This window comes from Eufriesea mexicana, unplaced genomic scaffold (genome assembly GCF_001483705.2).
Source record: "Eufriesea mexicana isolate 0111107269 unplaced genomic scaffold, ASM148370v2 scaffold47447484, whole genome shotgun sequence".
Lineage (NCBI taxonomy): Eukaryota > Metazoa > Arthropoda > Insecta > Hymenoptera > Apidae > Eufriesea > Eufriesea mexicana.
The window spans coordinates 985,147-1,005,189 of NW_016907864.1; the positions used below are offsets into that span (position 1 = coordinate 985,147).

The 20,043-nt window shown below is 47.7% G+C and overlaps 1 protein-coding gene across 1 annotated transcript in view; it reads left to right on the top strand.

Moving 5' to 3' along the window:
* Window positions 1-997: 997 nt before the first annotated feature.
* Window positions 998-20,043, top strand: part of Hil (peptidase hillarin) — a 24,043-nt gene continuing 4,997 nt past the window's right edge. Inside the window, exons 1-5 of the mRNA XM_017907359.1 lie at window positions 998-1,643; window positions 5,645-6,094; window positions 12,234-12,498; window positions 19,498-19,614; window positions 19,982-20,042. Coding sequence (XP_017762848.1) covers window positions 5,751-6,094; window positions 12,234-12,498; window positions 19,498-19,614; window positions 19,982-20,042 — 787 coding nt within the window. The 5' untranslated portion in view covers window positions 998-1,643; window positions 5,645-5,750. The remainder of the gene's footprint in view (window positions 1,644-5,644; window positions 6,095-12,233; window positions 12,499-19,497; window positions 19,615-19,981; window position 20,043) is intronic.

Consider the following 20,043-nt stretch of genomic DNA (forward strand, 5'->3'; position numbering starts at 1 on the left):
CTAATCGCACGGCGAGGAAATTAACCATTTGCTCGATATAAAACAGCGCAGGGGAAATCATCGAATTACTATACGCAGATATGGCGAAGTTAATACGTTATCGACGATCCTTGTCCGTATCGTATTCGCTGCTCGACCTCGAGAATCGTTACGTAAGCCACTTCGCGTAAGCACGTACTTCGTTGCATTATTGGAAACAAATTTAATTCGTCTCTCGGGTACCATCGACGAGGTCGGTACACCTGACACACCTGTCGACAGTTCGAAACCCGCCCATTGTCGTCGGCGGATCGACAATCGTCGCTTGGCTCGGGTTTAGCATTCCATTGATCCGTGTTCCCAATGAGTCAGTGAAAGTTGGTCATAAAGCGGTAGGCGAAAAATCACGTTGGACCGACAGGCAGTAATTCCGATTTCGCGTGATTGAATCGGTAAGCTAGTGACGAGTGGAAGCTCGCGTCGTGACAGCAGCTTAACAGAGGAGGATTTAAAAGCGATTCCGGGACACATCCTAAAACGGTGGGCATCGATCTCGGTAAACAGACTGGTTCGCCGCTTTCTTTTTTCCCATCACGTATCGATCAGTCGTTCGAACGAAAGTAGTGAATCGGGACCGCGTTCCAAGCAGCCTGAGAAACCGACAGGTCCTGGAACAATCGGCCGGGAATCACGTACGCGATCGAAAATCGCGCGATCGATTTTCTACGGCTCGACGCGAGTCTCGAGGAGAGGAAAAAGAAAGGAAAAAGAGGAAAAGAAAATGGAAGACAAAGGAAAGGCGATTTCTTTGCAAGGAATGCACGAAAGACGAGCATGTGCGTGGATCGTCACAGGTGACAAAGACAGAACCTCGCCAGGTGAGCGCACGTAAAAGAGTGTGATACCCACACCGGTGCAGCCACGGTTCTCCAACCATAGCGCCACCTGAGAGCCAGCGCGGTCCCTCAAAATGGCCGTCCCTCTCACCTCAGATCTTCCTGGAACGTCGAAGGAAGCAGGTGGCGATATTCAGGTTCGACCTCTCGCGTGGCCGCCTCGCTTGGTGGCGAGACCTCATTCCAGGTGGCGGACACACGAAAACGGTGCCAGAAAACGTTCGTACGCGTGGACGGGAAGGTCGAGACATAGGCCGGGCCTGTGTGCACGCGCGATCCATCGAGGGACAAACCGGAACGTCGTTCACGCAGCGTCGATCGTCACCGTGATCACGGTTTCACTCTGCTAGAGGTCCGTGAAGACAGGACAGACACATCGCGACTACCTGGCAGGTGGATCTGTTCCCGGAATTCTCTTCTTTGTCTGCCAGTGGGCTGGGTGGACGGTGCGCGCGCGAACACGAGGTCCTCGTCGGCCCCGCGGTGATCATCGGCACCTGGTGATTTCAATGCTCGGTGCGGCTGTAACGACGACCGGAAGAGGGAAGCCCGTACCGTGGTATATCGTGCGCGATTTTTCGCAGTGTCTCGGTTACCTACCCGTAGGCGGAGCACGGCTCGTCGATAGAAAGTAAATCGTGTCCGACGTTGGCCGGCAGAGAGAAGGAAACACGACCGAGGAGCTCGAAGGAGAGATGTTCGAACTGCACCGGGACGGGTGCCGAGGTTTCTCGTGGACCAAGCTGCTGGACATGGAAGCATGAGAACGTGAGTATGCACTGGATATATCGTACCGGTGTCGACCACTTCTCCAGGGGGGAAGGAGGGAACACTGGCCTTGCTGGCATACTCGGCTTTTTTTCATCCTGCTCGCTGCTCCAATTGTCTTGCCTCTAGAACGACCGGTCGAATTCATGCCGCGTTCCGATATTCGCCAGCGAATATCGCGAATATTCGTTCTCTCCTCGAGACACGATCGCCGGTACCGTGATACCCATCGGTCTCGCGATGCACGATTTATTTCGTTACCCAATGGTACACGTGCTTGACAAATCTGATGCGCCTCGAGGAGTCGATTCTCGTGTTCCACGGTGCTCGAGAGATCGCTCGGATCTCTCGAATCGCCGGCAGGAGAGAGGAAGATGGAGAAAGAGCCGTGCAACGTGTACCAGGGCCCATCGATGTGCCCGTTCAGTGGAATGCCTGCTATTCACCGGTACTTTCGCGCGTTAAGTAACCAGACAAACTGTCGCAAACACGGGAACACGCCTTTTCCGCTGATCCACGATGCCGTTAACCCGTTGTATCCGCGTCTCCGCGCGAAACATCGCGCACGCTCGAGCCTCCTCTCCGCGTACGTGCGTATACCTCGTTCGAGTCACCTCGATAAAGTTTCTTTAACGCGAAACGCCGAGTTACGTGGCGCGTCCGCGCGCCGGCCTGCGCGTGTGCGTGCAGGTACGTGCACACGGCTACGTGGCCGTTCGCGAGTGTGCGTGCGTGGTCGCACGTATACACGTACGAGCGTGCGTGCGCGAGCCGAGCGTAAATACCTAGGAGAAGGTGGGCCAGAATGGGGACAGCGGGTATTCGAGCGGGCATTATCGAGTGATAAACGATGCGTGGAATGCGATAAATAATTTTCTCATGCCCGACGTCGCTAATTTTCCACGGACGCCCGTGTCACATGGTCGGGGAAGGATTTTTACTGTTGGATCGCCGGGTTCGAGCGGCGATCGGAGCCGGTGATCCATGAAACGCGGTACATGTATGGATACCGCGCGTTTGAAATTGCGCGTTCGACGACCACACATGCGCAACAGGATGAATGAAAAGCGACGAGCGGCCGTAATTGGAAGTGTCGCGTTTTACGGGCACTCGTTACCATTTCCTCTTGCAACGTTGCGTAACATCGCGCGATTGAAATGCACGCGAAGTCGCCGATCTGCTCGAGCGAGACCGACGACTCTGACAATTAACCGGAGTCGAGGTTTTCGTAGTCGAATGCGAGGGGCACGTAGGGAAATGACACGCGATGGACGCAGATGCGATTTACGACTGCCGGTACGTCCGAGCGTGAGACACGAGTCGATCGAGCTTGTTTCTTCGTTAAATCGGCAACGCCACGCGAATCGCCACTTCCGTGTGCGCGACATCTTCCTTTCCAAGTCGCTGTTACAGAAATACAAGATCTGTTGCTTGCGACGATCGGGGGGACCTAGCTGCGTATAAAATCGCTAGAAATTCCATAGAGTTAAAAAATCGCGGAGGAATTAGAGCAAATGAAAATACCGTTCGCTTCCTAGAAATATCTCGGGATAAAAATCTAGCGAGAATTCTATGGAACGAGCAGAATGAAACGATAGAACAATTTAGAAAGTGACAAAATTATTTCCCACATACGGGGAGAAGAGAAAAAGTATGTATTATTAGCACCCACGGTATAAATTTCCAGTTGACACCGAAATTAGCAGGTCCGACACGACGGCGATCGGGAACGCGATTCCGATCTTTATACCGTCCAGAGGCCGACTTGGAAGTTTCTCGACGCAGATCGCGCACGGTAGATCCTGTACCGGATCATAACGCGTTCGCAGATAGCAACGTTGACAAGGTTTCCGGGATTTTTAGCCGATGAAAATTTCATCGATAAACTGCCTAACAAGCTAACCCCCATTGTTCGAGCCACGCAGGGGTCCGATATTTTCAGAGCCCGCCACGGCCGAGTGGCACAAAGAATCGCGGTTGCACGCTATGGTAGCCGCTGATAAGCCAGGAACGTGTTCGACATCGACGGAATGATCGGTTCGCGAAATAAAATGCTTTCTCCCGGGTGACCGGCGCGTGCTCGTTCTCCGGAAGAGGGACTTTCCAGCGCGTCCATCTTCTTCGCGAACTTTTCGTCCCTGGACAGCTCGCGGAGAGGTGGTGTCTGAAAAAAAGAATCAGTGCGTGTCGCGGCGAGCGGAAAGCCGCGATTCGGTGATGCGTGAGACGGACTATCCTGCGTTTATTACGGTATTGTTGTGCATGGTCGCTAACGGAATGACGTAAGCGCCATTGTGGTCGCCGGGGAATTCGCGCACAGGAAGAATCGCGGAGAGAAAGAGGAAAAGCTCGATCGTCCCGAGACTTAACCGATCGCGTCGAACAATCGGCAAAACCAAGATGATTTCGAAAAGATCGGTGATAGTTCGTTTCAAAAATTTCCTTCACATCTACTAGAATGCACTCTGTCACGTTCGCGATTGCGTAATTTGCGCGAGCGTGGAAGATGGACGTATGGAAACGATGAGGGAACAGGTTGGAACGAAAAAATGCGATTTCCACGCGGCGATCGTAACAGGAAAGGCGATTATCGTGGAACGAAGCGTTAACGAGGACGTACGGTTTCGTTCGCACGTGTGAAAATCCCTATATGACGTTATTGCCGGGTACACCGTGAGCTCGTGAAATCTGTTGCAATTATCCGTTCGCTGGTCGCCCACTATGAAAAGTATTGGCAACGATTCGTTGCAAAAGCTGGCAGGAAAGTGTCGGCGGCTCGGTCAGTCCTAATAACGATGCGTTTAGGCTTATCATCTTCGATCGCCTGCCGATCGAGATGCTATCGTATCGTGGTTTCTGTTGGCTCGTTTCTTCGTTTGTTCTTATCTCGTGGCTTTTTTTCATTTTTATTTCCTTTTCCTCCTCTTGTTTAAACATCCTGCGGGGTAATTATTGGGAGTTGGGAAACAGCCTCGGTCTGATTCGCGCACGCGCGCTTTGCATCGCGGTAATTACTGCCAATTAAGGCACGAGCTTTGCCGGGTTGTATGGTTGAACTTATGAAACGTTTCTGCCACCTTCGTGCACTTTGGAAGCGGCGGGATGATTTGTTTCTATTATTTTATTTGCAATTGACTCGGTAATTATTTTACCGAGCATCAAATTTACCGCGCTCATCCTAATTTATTTCGATTATTTTATTTGCAATTGCTTGTTTTGCAATTATATTTTATGCTTTGGGTTGATTATAGATAGACTGGGTGAGAAAATGAAAAATAATCGAGCTATTCTAAATACTCTAAATGGTATCACGTTCTCCTATCACGTTGACAGTTTATCAAACGAAGCTTCGATTTAAATGATAAATCTCTCATTGTATTACGAAATTTTCAGGAAACGCGTGGGATAATTAGAAAATTTCTCAAATCAGACATCGCGTTTCACTTTCATCCCAGGATCAATTAATAGGCACCTAACGAAGTGAAAACCACTATCGACATCCTCGATCGAGCATGCAATCTGAGATTCCCTCGTTATTCCAGACAAAGTACGAACATAAATGAGTTCGGAACGCTATCATCGGGCGTTGCATCGATATTCTTCGAACCTCTATATTACCCTACGATTCGAAAGTTCCGTACCCATATATCCACGTTTCATAGGTCTTGCTCTGTTTGCTTATCATTGTGCAATCGTACAGCACCTCTATGCCATTACCTTGCCGCCAATTATTAGCTACTCTTTCACCGATCGTATCTAGAAACCGTAACCGACCATAATTTTTCTCCTGTTTCGCAAAAAAAAGAAAAAAAAAAAAAAAACACCAGAGGAATTCCATCCCAGCGATGATTCCTCGATCATCGATTACTCGCCCATACCTGATCCCCATCTCGCCACCGTATCGCGAATGCAAATCTCTCGAAGATCTATTCCCTTTCTCGTGCAATTTCTCATCTCGTGCCTGGCATCTCCAGCTGACATCGAGTTTCTTGCCTGTCTAGGTGGCACGCAGCGTCTTGCACAGCGAGGAGCAGCCCGGCCTGAGGACACAGTCAGAGGAATCAAGCAGGAAACGGAAGCTAAACGGCAGAAGCATCTGAGAGGACGATGTATCGGCCGAACTTTTACGAGAGCACGTGTCTGAGGTGCGCTCAGACCGTGTACCAGGTGGACAGGGTCGGCCCGCTGAAGGACTTCACGTTCTTTCACGCGGGCTGCTTCAAGTGCGCGATCTGCGGCACCAAGCTGACCCTGAAGACCTACTACAACAACCAACACACGATCAACGACAAGGAGGTGTACTGTAGCAGCCACGTTCCCAAACCGGGGCCTGGAACCTTGGACGGGTCCAGCGTGGTCATTAGGTCCGCGCTGAACGTACCGAGGAGCGGTTACGTCAACGAGCAGATCAGAGCCGGCGGCGGGTCGCCGCGAGGAGTTTATCCGCCTTGGTAAGAGACTTTCCATAACACCTAATCGCGGTAGATTCTTCGTAAAGCGAATTTAGATGCTCAAGGTCGCTGCTGGAAGCAGAGACCTCCACCGTTTCGTTTCATTGTCTCACCTTTCTATCATTTGCCTAGAAAATGATCAGGGGTATCGACTCTGAACGAATTGTACATTTTCTGTAACGCTTTGTAACGATTGTTTACATGCTCAAGGTCACTGGAAGCAGAGTCCTCTGTTTCGTTTCATTATCAGTGTAATATTGGGTACCTTGGTCTCACATTGTTACTATTTTCCTAGAATATGATCAGGGGTATCAATTCTGAACGAATTGTATATTTTCTGTAACGCTTTGTAGCGATTGTTTAGATGCTCAAGGTCACTGGAAGCAGAGTCCTCTGTTTCGTTTCATTGTCAGTGTAATATTCGGTACCTTTGTCTCACCTTTCTATCATTTGTTTAGAAAATGATCAGAGGAATCGACTCTGATCGAAATGTATGTTTTCTATAACGCTTTTAACGATTGTTTGGATGCTCAAGGTCACTACTGGAAGCAGAGTCCTCTGTTTCGTTTCATAGTCAATGTAATATCCGGTACCTTTGTCTCGCGTTTCTACCATTTTCCTATAAAATGATCAGGTGTATCGAGTCTGAACGAATTGTATATTTTCTGTAACACTTGGATTGTTCGCAAAATGAATTCGTTGCTCAAGGTCAACGAGATCAGAATCTTCCATTCTTCCGTTTCCGTGTCGATTTAGTATCACATTCGACGCTTTATCTCGTATCCGTAACACCGTTGAGAAAATGGTTCCTAGTTCCTGGTAATTGTAATAATTATAAGTAATTTATTCAAGGTCACCGGAGTCGGAATCTCCCATTGTTTCGTTTCATTGTTAATTTACCACTCGATACCTCGCCTCGTGTTTCTACCATTCCTGCGGAAATGGTCTTGGATAATTAACCAATTGCGCCATTTTCTAACATCAAATTGTACAATGTTAGCCTACCAGCGAACTCTCTACCCGGGATAGAGATGTAGGACTTTGCGGTAGGTTCGCGGAACGAATGTGTGCTGTAGACTTGCTAAGTAGGAGGTAGTAGAGTGTGTTAATTTGGTCCACTGAGAAATTGCTCGAGCCTCGGTGAATCGATTAACACCGGGATGGGTGTATCGTCTCTGTTGGAAGTCGTCCGGTCTGATTCGTCTCTGAACTAGTCGCCGAACGTTAAAAATATCCCTCGATACGACAAATGTCAAGCGATCGAGGCCCGTTCCTCGGGAATTCGGGAATCGTAGCGGCTTCTCTGTCCGAGTAGTCATCCCCTGCGAATCGCAGCCAGAGGAATATCCACTTCTGACGGCCTCGCATCGCTTCATCTAGGCTAGAAAACTCGAACGAGCGAACTGGACCGCGCGAGATCCACTCGATCCAACCCTTCCTTCGTTCCCCGTTACGTTTATCGCGATACGAGCGCAACAACGCAACGATTCTTATGCCGTTACCGTTTTATCTCATGAGTATCACTAGCATCGCGATCGGAGCACGAGGGGAAACGGAAAAACAGTGTTCAAGGTAGAACGCTATTTCGCTTCTAGGAATCTATCAAACGCTGTCATCCCATGAGCAAAAGGGGGCTGGTTAAATAACAGCGAGCATAATCGCGAGATTAGCTCGTGACACGTGGTCAAACGAGTCCAGCGATTTGCATCGTCGCGTCCGACCGTTCTTGCTCTTCCGCGGCCACCGGAAACGGAGGAACACTCGACCAGGCGTGGCGTGGATCGAGGAAAAGTGTGGTGCAGCATAGCAGGAGCGTGTAATTTTCGAGTCTGCGAACAGGGTAGGGACGTGACACGCGCGTAATTAAGCCTTCTTAAGCCGCGTTTGACGATTCCAAGGACGTGGCTGCGATCGTACGCAACCGGTATTGCTATTCCAAAGGTTACGGGTTGAGTTACGCTGGGAACGTTTTACTAGCACGGTAATGATACCTTGAAAGCGATCGTAGAATTAACGCATTTCTCTTTTTCCTTTCTTCCCATATATTTGCCTCTCTCGCCGCCTCGCCCGGTCCGTCCCCTTCGCAGGACGTTCAATAACGCTGTGACGAATCGCGAATTTCTACGTGTGATCGATGCGTGTAATTCTCTTAATGGGAAAATCGAAGCCGGGCGACGAGATTCGTCTCGACAAAGTCGCGTTAAGCCTCGTTAAAATTCCATCGTTGTCTGTCACGGAGTCCGGGTTATTCATATCTTTCCTTTTGCTCCTTTTTTCCTCCCTTTTAGCAGCAGCGCCGCCGGTGGATGGCCGAGCCGTTAAACGCAAACTGCTGCACAACAGTCTGCAGAAAATTAACGTGCACGGCTCTCCTTTACGTTTCCTGTATTTTAATGGCACTCGAACGATACGCCGGAAAGTCGATCGACTCGCTTCACGTTCGGTTTCACCACTTTCCCTTCGGTGTGTTAAATCGAGATCCTCGTTTAAATGGAGTATAAATGGTCGCGCGGCCTTTTGTGCTCCAACGATCGCGTTAACGGTTTGTTAACCGTGTTCTTTAACCTTGGCAACGATTAATCTTTTATCGCACACTCGGCTCATCGGCTGCTGTCGTACGTTTCGTTTTCCTCCATGTAAAACGGAATTTCGATCACGGATATAATTCTCGCGTCTGTTCGCCCACCGGCACGCCGAAAATTCATTGTTCCTCGTCGGAACGGGGATCGGAAAGTCAGTCACGTAACTCGGACACTTTTCTACAAGTCCGGAATTTTTTTCACGAACTGTCCGTGACAATTGTTCGCCACGAATACGCGTTGGCTCGCAGTCGTTCCCGAGTCCTATATGCATACGTGTCAGCCGAGCCATCTGGTTCATCTTCGTTACATAACGCATCGCCACATTGGCCTTAATCCCGACCAGGTCTCGAACAAAGTGTGAAACCGCGATTGTGCGCGCGAGAAGCACACTTGCTCTCCGGCCGGAATGTCAATGGCTGACCCGATTTCCTTGAAATAACGAGCTCGCCTCCGAGAGATTCGCATGGACGCGATCGGCCAGACGATCCTGCGTTCGTCTTTCGATCCATGCAAGAAAAATATGCCGTACCATGTCGCGTTTCCTTCGATCTTTCGATTCATATCAAACGTGTCCGCTTCCTAATGGTTCCTCCGGTTCCTATAATAGTGCTCGTGCAGCGAGGTCTAACATCGAGACTCTGAGTAGCAGTATCGGTGGTATTACAGGGATTAAAACGAGATTAAGGTAAATTTGTTGCACTCCTAAACGAGGTTTTCAATTCTTAATGTTGAAATTAGGTTCTGCTCGAATATATCAAATTTTTACCTAATTTTATCGCAGTCATTGGGTTAGGTGCATATTAATTTTTTGGAGTGACAAATGTTTCGGGATTAATCGCTCTATTTCGAAAGGAATAACACTCTGAGGGATTATCGCGTGTAAAGGTACGTGTGTCGAAACTTGGTCCACACTTGGCCGGTGATGGCTGCTCTTTCGAGTTAAATATCGTTCGCCAAGGTTCACGAAAGGATGCTCGACTTGGTAACGAGTTCCAACTTCTGCCTCTTTGATTCGCTACGATTATACCAGGATCCAAAATTGGCCTAGAGTATCAAAGTCTATTCTTTGGCTAAATATCCAATATACACGATGAACATCCACTTTCTTCAAAGTCACTCTTGGCAACTTCTTGACCACTGTCAAGACGTTCTTGGTGACTCACTGCTGGCTAGCTGATAAAACGATCCAGCACTGTGCTTCTATGCACGTGGAAACAACTCCAGTCTATAAAAGAAAAGCGATAAGTAACAACTGATGAACGCGACGAGAAAAAATTCTGACAATAAGAGGAAAGCAAAAAGAGCATTAAAGAACGAGATCTAGTAACAAAAAGAGAGTACAAGGACACCAGAAGAGTACCATCGTTCGAAACAATAAGCTCGCAAGAAGAGAATAGCGTCAGAGCAGCAGGAAAAGCGAAATTTTCACAAGTGGAGACACAATGGACAAAGATACTAACGCATCAAAAATCCGTTCATAATTGTTCAAGGTCAACCACCTCTCGACGATGTATACAAACAAATGAAGTATGGTTAAAGACTTGGAGCTGCAATGGGAAGTTAAACGAAAGTCTGGGACGTCCGGGAAATCGTCCTTAAGCTAGCCTAATCGATAAGGATTAGCGGCTGGAGGCGAAATACAGTTTCCATTAACTAGATCAGAATCGGCAAGATTTCACGGCATACCATGGGTGCTGTGCAAATAAGGACGAAACGGTGGAACCTATTCGATTCCGGTTAATTGCAAGAAGAAGGAGCGTGCTGTGTCTAAATCAAACGAAAGCCCGAATTAACCAGGTCTTATCCTAATTACACCTTACAGGCTATAAAATCGATCAGGGAAAGACCTGTTGCAGCGTTCGGCAAGTACCGGGTAGCCAAAAAACACGGCAAAACCACCGACAAATATACCTCTATGGAAACCTTACGTAAATCTAATCTGGTCGCAAGGATTTCAGGATTTAACCAATTTAATGCTCACCCTAAGCCTGATAGATCCCAAAAAATTGCAGAGATACACTTGCCAAGAAACAAATATGGATTTTCTCACAATATTCAATAATTTAATTATATTTGTGATCGTAAGATTAATAATAATTAATAAAAATCGAAAAATTAAATGAGCACATAAGAATATGGAACTTAAAATTAATATAAGAAGATCGTATATCGATGGAACCAATTTTTAATTATAATTCGCATATTTCGGAAGATAACAAGGTTAATTTTGTTTCCTAATTTTCATTTTCTCCATTTTTTTTCCAAATATGATTGAAGTACCGTTTATTACGATATGTACGAATGTCATTTATTTTCAATTGTTCTGATATATTCAGACCTGTCCTTACGCCACCTACTGAAAATCGAACATTGGACAACCCAATGCACAATGTTCCCAATTTCAATAACCAAATTAACACGAATATCATCAAAGCCAAAGCACGAATATCATTATTGTGAATAGGAAAAAGAGAAACTCAGAAATAAAAGATTTTATGGGATTTTTTAATTTCAATATAAGATATTAAACGAAATATTAAATACTCGAAGCGGAAACAAACGGGGCGAGCATATTGGTCAGGCGAGTGGGACTGCTGGCATAAGGGGGGGCCGACATACCTGCCGATCGGCGGCAAAAGGACCACGCTGCTGGGGATCGAATTGGTGTTCCTGAAAATTCTCGAGGCGTCGATTTATATCGCTCTCGGAATCGTTTTCACCGCGGAGCAACGCGCAAGAAGCATGCGTGCACACACGGGTTACGCGTGCAGTGGAAGAATTTCTTGTAGCCGCGTTTCGCGAGCTGCCCGAGGCTGACACAAGCAGCGCGAGCGTGCACGCGAGAGAGGCAGAGCGGGAGAGAGGAAGAAGTACGCGAGCAGGAAGAAAAAGAAGAGGAAGAAGTAGAAGCCGAAGCCGGGGAAGAAGAAGAAGAAGAAGAAGAAGAAGAAAAAGAAGAAGAAGAAGAAGAAGAAGAAGCAGCGGTGGCTTGGTCGCAAGTGAATGAACCCCGGAGGAGAGAACGAGCGAGAGGTGTAACACATTCATTTAACCGAGACTCTGGTTTCTCATAAGCGATGCGGTGCTCGTGCACGAGACGCGCGCCTCTTGTCGGATTTTTCCTAGTCGAACCAATGAATCAGGCTCGTGGTTGGCTCGGCTCGTGTGGCAATTAGTTCTAGGATGCTCGTTGGAACGCGGCTGAATCGTCGATGAGCCCGCGCACGGAACCAGAGTTTGCACGTAGGGAAACGTTTCCAAGGCCCCGTTAAAAAGCCTGACCCAGTTCCCTGTCGCGTGGAATCCTTGAATTTGCATGCTAAATGCCGGAAGCGGTGGCGAACGCAGCACTCTGGGACCATGGTCGCAGACGACTTCTCTTTCTCTATCCCTCGTCATCCGTCGTCGTGGAACCCTTCGAAATCGTCTGGTCGGTGTCTCCTCTGTTAGTCTATTGGCTTGCCAGTCGATCGGGCAAGTTGGAGGGAAAATTCTCGTAAAAGCGACGACGACGAACCCCAGACCCCCTGAAGACCCGTTGCATGATTTTGTTGCAGTTACGATAATGTAGACTCGCCTAATTGTGCCAGGCACCTAAACGGACACGGTTCACCGCCGGCCACGAATTCGTCCCAGCGTGATCTTCATGGGAACGCCGGCGGAGGCGCGTCCTCGCCGTACAACCACAATTATTCCGGAGACGGGAGCTACCAGTATGGGAGATTCGATGCGAGCGCGCTTCACATCGCCCATGCCCTTAAGCAGACGGAGCTTCAGAAGGGCTACAGCAAGGCACGCGAGAAGCCCATCGATTATTATCTGGTGAGTCATTCGCATAGTCCGGTGAAATCATTCGTCACGGTCACCGCCATATTAGGAGCGGGTTACCTCTATTCCGACGCCGATCCGCCGCGTAATTACGCCAGCCATCGGCTTAATTACCACCGACCGTTTCATCGAAATTTCCTTCCTTCGCCCGAGTTTCCATGCAAGACTAAGAATCGCGTTGAGATCCGCGCATCGACCACGCGTTCTTCTCAGCCGATCGATCGAATTGTAAAAATGGCGGGCGTCTTAACACTAGATTTACGGAACCCGTCAATTGGACGGAAGGGTTGCTCCAATTATACGATAGTAACAGATTTAGTCAACTTATATTAAGAATGTTAATATAATATATAATTGCTTTTAAATTAAACTAATCGTTAAAAAAAAGCACGTGGTTTCCTTTACCTGTCAATTTGACAGGTGTCCTTAGAAATAGGTATACAGATAACGTCCGTAAACCTAGTGTTAATATCGTGTCCACCTTACTTGGTCGTGGATAACACGCACGACTAGACTCGGGATAAGGATATACTTGGCTCTGGAATATTTATTCGGAAATTGTCTCGCCGTTCCCTTTTTCATACCTTTTTAACGATGACCTGATTACAGGAGCCCGTTAAATTGCTGGAAATCGGACCGAGTTTCACGATTTTCTGGGCTACTTAGCTAGAATTATCCTTCTCGAATTGGGCCACGAATAGCGGAGCTCTATTAAATTAACCCATCTCGTTGAATGCTTATCAACCGACTCTGTTCTCGAGTGATACACGCTACTCCAACCACGTATCTACTAAAAATAAAATCCCAGACATACGGGGGCCATGAATCCGTTTTTACGTTCGGTGAACCGAATGCCGCAGAGAATCCGGAAAATAATCGCTTAACCACGCTGGAAGCCGAGTTAATCCACGTAACATATTCGATGGTTGATCGAACGACGCGGCGAGACATCCGGTTCTCGAGCGTGGAGTCGAGGGACGCTCGCGCCCCGACGTCGTCGGTGGGACAATAAAATCAGGTATTTCGAGGGTGCTCAGCGGCGCGTGGAAACGCCAGAGTCCGTTGATTAGTTGGACCCGGGTGGCGACGCGTGTTTGAATGGAAAATCGTCGGAAGCCGAATTTCCGATCGCGCGGAATGCGGACCGGGTACCGGGATTCCGTGCCAACAGCCGTGACTTTCATGCGCGAATCGCTCGAGGAATGTGTACCGCGGCGAAGACGGACCCTACATGAAAATGAGATTGCCGCTGCTTTTCCCATCGTGCCGGCGTAGAAGAAGAAGGCCGAGCCGCTAGTCGCTCCACTATCGAAGCGTTTTCTCTCAATCCGCTTTCGCGTGCACATCCAGCAAAACGCCTCCCGCCGGCTACGCCGTTATTTATAGTATTTCGTGAATGTCAGCCTACCTGCGTGCACGGTCTTACGAAACGAAAGTAGCGTGGGCACCGAGCAGGGTCGAGCACGCCGCGTACGCCTCGTTTCCTTCTGCGTCCAGTTGACGAGGAACGGAAAGGCACGGGCCCCTGGAACGGCACGTTAATGGCGCCTCGCGACGGTAAGATGGATCGAGAGGCGGACGAGACGATGAAAATATTTTTCCGTCTCTTTGCAACGGGACAATGTATGCTACTGTGTCGTCAAGGACGATCCGCCACTGCTCCACGAGCCGGGAGACTCGTCTCGCGGGTTTTATAGGTTATGTATCGCGCGTCCGTGTATTTGGGTTACCTTGCGGCTTCTCTCGTGGGCAGACGATTCCTCGAATTATTTTCTTCCTCTTTATTCCTGCATCGTTTTTATCTAGCCTTTATCGCGCCATGTTTTGTTGCTCGGTTCTCAGAGAAACCGCATTGTTTGTCAGATGACCCTATGCAAATGATACGGGAATTCCGGATGTGGTCGTTTCGAATAATCTTCTCTTTTATTTCAATCCTATTTTGCTTCTTTTCGCCTTCGACATTTTGGTCTTGACAGACTTATGGGTAAAAGAAATTATTTTATATTTTTGAGAATAATTTTTGTTAACGATCTAACTACCGATCAGTTTATGCTATATGCAGACATATAGCAAGCATCAGTTTTCATTTTTAATAAACGTCAGAGATAAAATTATTTTTAATTGATTTCATAATTCGAGCGTTAAGTGCATAAAATCGGAATATTGTTAATCGTCGTACAGAGTTTGGTGCCAATTTCGAGATCGCGTGTTTGAAAATTCTCGCAGTTTTTCACCCCGTTACCATGCACGCTCGATTCAATCACCGTGTCATTCGATGGCTGTTTGCGCCTCATAGGTGCAAAATCTTTCCGCTCTGGTAAATCGGTAAAATTCGCTTGTTTTTCTATTTTTCTTCTTTTTTTTTTTTTTTTTTTTATTTCAATCCCAATGGTCGGTGCTTCGGGTCGAAGACTGTTGGAATCTCTACAACAGTTCAATACGCGGAAAGCTCTCTATTTTATTGCAACCGATGATAACCAGTGGCGCGTTCGACGGGACCGTTAGCCCGAGTGTTAAAACCGATCATACTTTCGCGAGGATGACGGCACGCCCGAGATCGGTTTGCCTACGCGGTTTCCCAATTATCGAGAGCTCGTAAACCGTCCACGATCGTTCTCTACAGAGCTGTCGTCGATTTCTACGATTCGCGGAACCATGAATCGGTAACTGTCGTGGACGAGACGACGATTTCCAAGCCGATATTCGGCTCAATTGAAATAATCTGGCTTACTTGAAGCTTCGGAGTTCTGCAGAACAGGATTATCGAATATATCGAATTGTTGGACTGTGATTTACGATACGGCAATTTCGTGGGAAAGTATATTTATTGTAACTGCAGCTCAACTATTCGAGGATCACGTCTCCTTGCATTATAAAAGAAAATAAACTTAAAATAATTCTTTGTCATACATTCTTACAATTCTAATATATATTAGCAGTTGTCAAATTTTCGCGAACCCCCAAATTCAGTATCACGTGACTCATAAAGGGGTTGAGTCCCATAGTTCAACCCTATAACGAAGACATATGCACATATCGATCCACCCCACTAAAATTAAAATAGCCTTCATGAAAAGAAAGAAGGAAGCACGAATTTATTTATAATCGAATCATAATTCAAGAGGTTAAGAAGCCCTATTCTAGGTCACGGGCTTATCGAGCATGTGGAATTATTGAATATCAGATTATCGAAGTTCCGTTGTGCAACGATTCTGATACCGTACAACGTAAAGGCCCACTTCTAACTGCACCAGTTTGCAACGGATTCTGCAATTTCTCCATTTCACGCACACCTGTACGACATGGACTCTGTTCAACGAACATGCGACATTCCGCAACTATGGTCATCCATATAAGACCTCCCTCGAAGATCTACCTCGAGCAGGGTGGCTTGATCTCGTCCTCGAGGTCCATCCGCTGTCAAGGTTCCACGAGCCGCGAGTGAACTTTCTTCACGCGGCCAGGCCGCTTCCGGGGCACCGTGGAACAATGCGAACGTCCTCGTGAACGTTATTCGAACCGTTGCCACGGAAGAATGCGTTATTTTTCCCGACGCACGCGAAGGAAAGCTCGCGCGCGGACCCAGAATCGCTTCCGCTTGCGGTACTCGCGCAGCGGCTGACGGTTAATTAGAGAATCGGTGCTCGGCCGCGGAAGGAGCAGCGTTTACGAGGGAGAAAGAGCGGAGGCGGCGAGCGGAGGGCCACCGTGTGCGTATCCTGTTTTAAAGAGCGATTGTGGCTCACCTCTCACGCGCCTTCGCCAACAAACGACCCACGGATGTTAATTGGAATCGCTGTTTGCGGTCAATGGTGTGCACCGGCGTCTATCGATTTTATTGTTACTTTCTTTTCTCTCCTTTTTCGGCCGCGTCGCCAGCTTCCACGGCCGATCGCGGGCTGGACCGCGCGCCGTTGGAATCCGATCGTTCGTGGCCACTTGCCATCGCGTCGTTTACTTTTGGACTCTGATAGACGTCTCTGTGGTTATTTATAATTGCCACTTTTCATTATATACCTCGTTGGAAAGCCCGCGGTCTTTCAGCGTCCACGTATCCTGGATTGCCCGCGATCCGACGGCTATTTATTGCCAACTTCTGCCAAATAACGAAATTCCGGGTCCGGATCAGCGCGGTCTCTAGTTGGATCGCGTGGAAAGTTCAGAGTTACGGCTATTCGTGAAAAATTTGTTTGGTTTCCGTGTATCTCGTTTGTCGTCGGATCTGGTCAACTTTGACAGCGCTAATAGGACCAGGGAACGTATTTTGGTTCTCGGTCCTCTTTCACCGGATGCAGCTTCACCACGCTATCGTTTATCGCGGTTTTCATCCGTGTCGTACAATAACGAGGAATTCTAGACGCCTAAAAGCTGCTCGAAACGACTCCTTATCGAGAATGAAGACCAAAATATGCACGGAAGGAAGAGTGCGAATGTTACCCAATGAGATGTCACTTCCGCAAGAATACGTGGCTTTTAAATCCTTCTGCAAACTTTCCAAACAACCTAATGACATACTTCCCGGCACATAACGTTTATATAATCTCTGCCAACGAAGGAGCGAGAAGAGATTAGCAATTTTTACGCAAAATTCTTGCCTGCACTCGAAAAATTGTCAAACATAATCAGCAGCGAGAAGGCTTATCTTGGTGTAGAAGAGACGGGACTGGCGAACTCGCGGAACTTTGTTTGAGTTTAATCACAGGCAGAGATGATACAAATCTTCTGTTTACGAACGAAGGGATTAACAGGAAGACGGGACGGTTTCGTTGGAATTGAATAGACAGTGCAAACTTTTAGCGGTATCGCTGTTCATCGATACGCACGAGGAGCCACGGTCTTGGATGTGACAGCTTTTAGCAAAATCGACGTTAGCGTCGGTGAATTAAACGCATCTGTCCGTTCGAGGGAAAAGCAAACAGATGTAGGAAAGTGCTATCGTGACGGAATCTTGGTTAACCAGTCACGCAAACAAGCATCGAAGAGAATTACTTCTTTAACGACGCGAGCAAACAGACTGATCGAATTAATCCCATTAGCGGGTCTTCCTTTTTACCGGCTGGCAAGCAGAAGAATTTTACTAAATCGTTTATGTAGAACCGATAAGGTTCGCGGCGCGAGTCGACATGGTGGAATTTCAAAATGGTCGTCGCGCGAGAACGCGGGGCACGAGACGATCGCAGACCGGCAGGAATTCCTTGATTATTATGAAGAATGTTTCTTCGAATAAACGCCGAAGGATCCAATCGCGTGTGGAATGTTGGTTAACTAGTCACAGTGAAATAGCCGAAGGAAAGTACTTCGACGACTCGAGTAAACAGATCGGCCGAACGATCCCTATTAACGCGCTTTCTCGTCTCGGCGATCGCTTTGCCGATCCGTTCGAGTGACGAGATCGACGGGACAAGCAGCGATCATCGATTTCAAAACAGCAATCTTTCGGTTATTACGACAAATTGTCTTTTTTTCTTTTTTCTGCGGCAACCTAATTACACCTGCCGCCGAGAGACTGGTGCTCGTCTAGGCAATTTCAGCGAGCACAACCGCAACATTCCTTAGTGCACAGAGCATTTCAATCGGGGAGTTGGAATTTTATGGCTTTTACAGCGTCTAGGTGTTTTGATACGAATTCGCTTAATCTCTTATAAATATTCAGAGGAGATCTACTACCGATAGATTTAACTCCATTAACTAGTCCATCTGCATAATCTCCGATTAAACCTCAATCCGTTCGGTTCAAACCACGTGTCTGACTCGTGGTGCACGACTTCGACCCGAAGGCGTCGCGATGCGTCGTTATGAGTCAGATTCGCAAGCGTAGGTCTTAGACAGTTTTTGGTCATACTTCGTAGACATAGATCCCTTACTTTTCATCAACTGCGTACACGCGAAAAAGGAGAAAAACTAATCCATTCGTATAAAACGGTCAAAGTGAATCATACATATGATTCACATACCAACGAACTTGTGGGTTGACCCGATACTTTTATCTGTTTTATCCACTTGTTTTTCCTCTTAGTTTGGTACTCGCTTGTCTCACCTACTCCATGCACAGTCATAGTTTGCGTCTATATATATCTAGAACCGCGCATAGCGTGAAAATCCACGTGAATCATTAAACAAATATCGCAGCTCGTAACCGATAAATCAACCACTTGCATTGGTCATTGTATTTATTTTAATTAGCTGGTATATACCTATTTCGTTAACGACGAAGCTGTAAAAGTTTATACAATTTAATTTATACGATTTCATACGAGGAACTCCGAGTTACAGACTCTCGTTGAATCCCAACCTAGATCGCGTCTAAATCTTCGTAAACTGGCAAGAAGCTGATAGAAATGTCAATGCTCCCTAACATTGTCCTTATTTGCGGTTATTTCACGCAACAACGTGCGCTGCCATGACGTAACTGTAGCGTGGGCATCTCGGATAGCGCGCGCGCGCGAGTCGCGCAGGAAATCGCTTGCGCAACGCGACTCCGAATCCGAACCTTTTTCAAACATCGTCGCGGTACTTCCCCTCGCCGGTTTCGTCGTCTTAGCAAACAGATCCACGACGACGGGATCGTGGGAACGAATTCGTCCGCGAATCGTCCATGCTCGCGCCCCGTTTCTCTTTCTCTGCGAACGCTTCAATTTGTCGACCGGGATGGAGCGTGGATCGCGCCATTTCCGGCGTGATCCGTGACAGAAGGAAAGCAGAAACGCGGCGTGAAAGTAAACCCGGCAAAAACTGGACGACCGTCGCTGCCTACGGGACGTTTAGGCGCGGCCTCGGCTTTTTGATAGACGAAGAGGATGCCACGCTTTAATTGCCACTTGTCCGCCGGTGAAACTCGTTCGTGCCACTCGGGACTACCCAAGGCGACGCGACGGGTCGTTTGAAATTTCCCGCCGCGCGGCTGCGCGCGCAGAGAAAGACCGGTGTCTCCTCTGTCCGCTTGTAATTAAGAGAAAGGCCCTTGATGACTCTTTTTTTCGCTTCGATTATCAGGATCGGGACGAGCAGACGCGGCTGGAGATGAAACATCGTAAGGAGGAGGATGACCTCTATCGGAAATTCGCTCACCATCGCGAAGAGGAGGACAGACGGATTCGAGAGGAATTCAGGGTACGTATCTTTCTCCTTCATCTCTCGCCCGTTCACCAGATATTTCCACAGATCGATGAAAGATCGTATTATTCCGATATGAATAAGACGAATCATTGAACTAGATCACGCTACAGTGAAATTCCGATTATCCGGTATACCGAGAAGATAGAGCAGACATGTCGGATAACTGGATTGTATTTATATATAAAAATAAAATAAACGAATAAATATAGCTTCGGCTCGGAATGCAACGGTTGAGAATAAATCATGGAAATATGAAATGCAACGCGTTCTTAAATCCGAATCATGATCCGAATAGATCAGACGTAACATCGTCTGTAGATGATCGCGATCATGCCGGATTAACCGTTCCTTTGCCGAATAGGACGAATGGGAGAAGGAGTTGGAACAGCTATCGGCCAGATGGGAACGCGAAAAAGGCGGAAG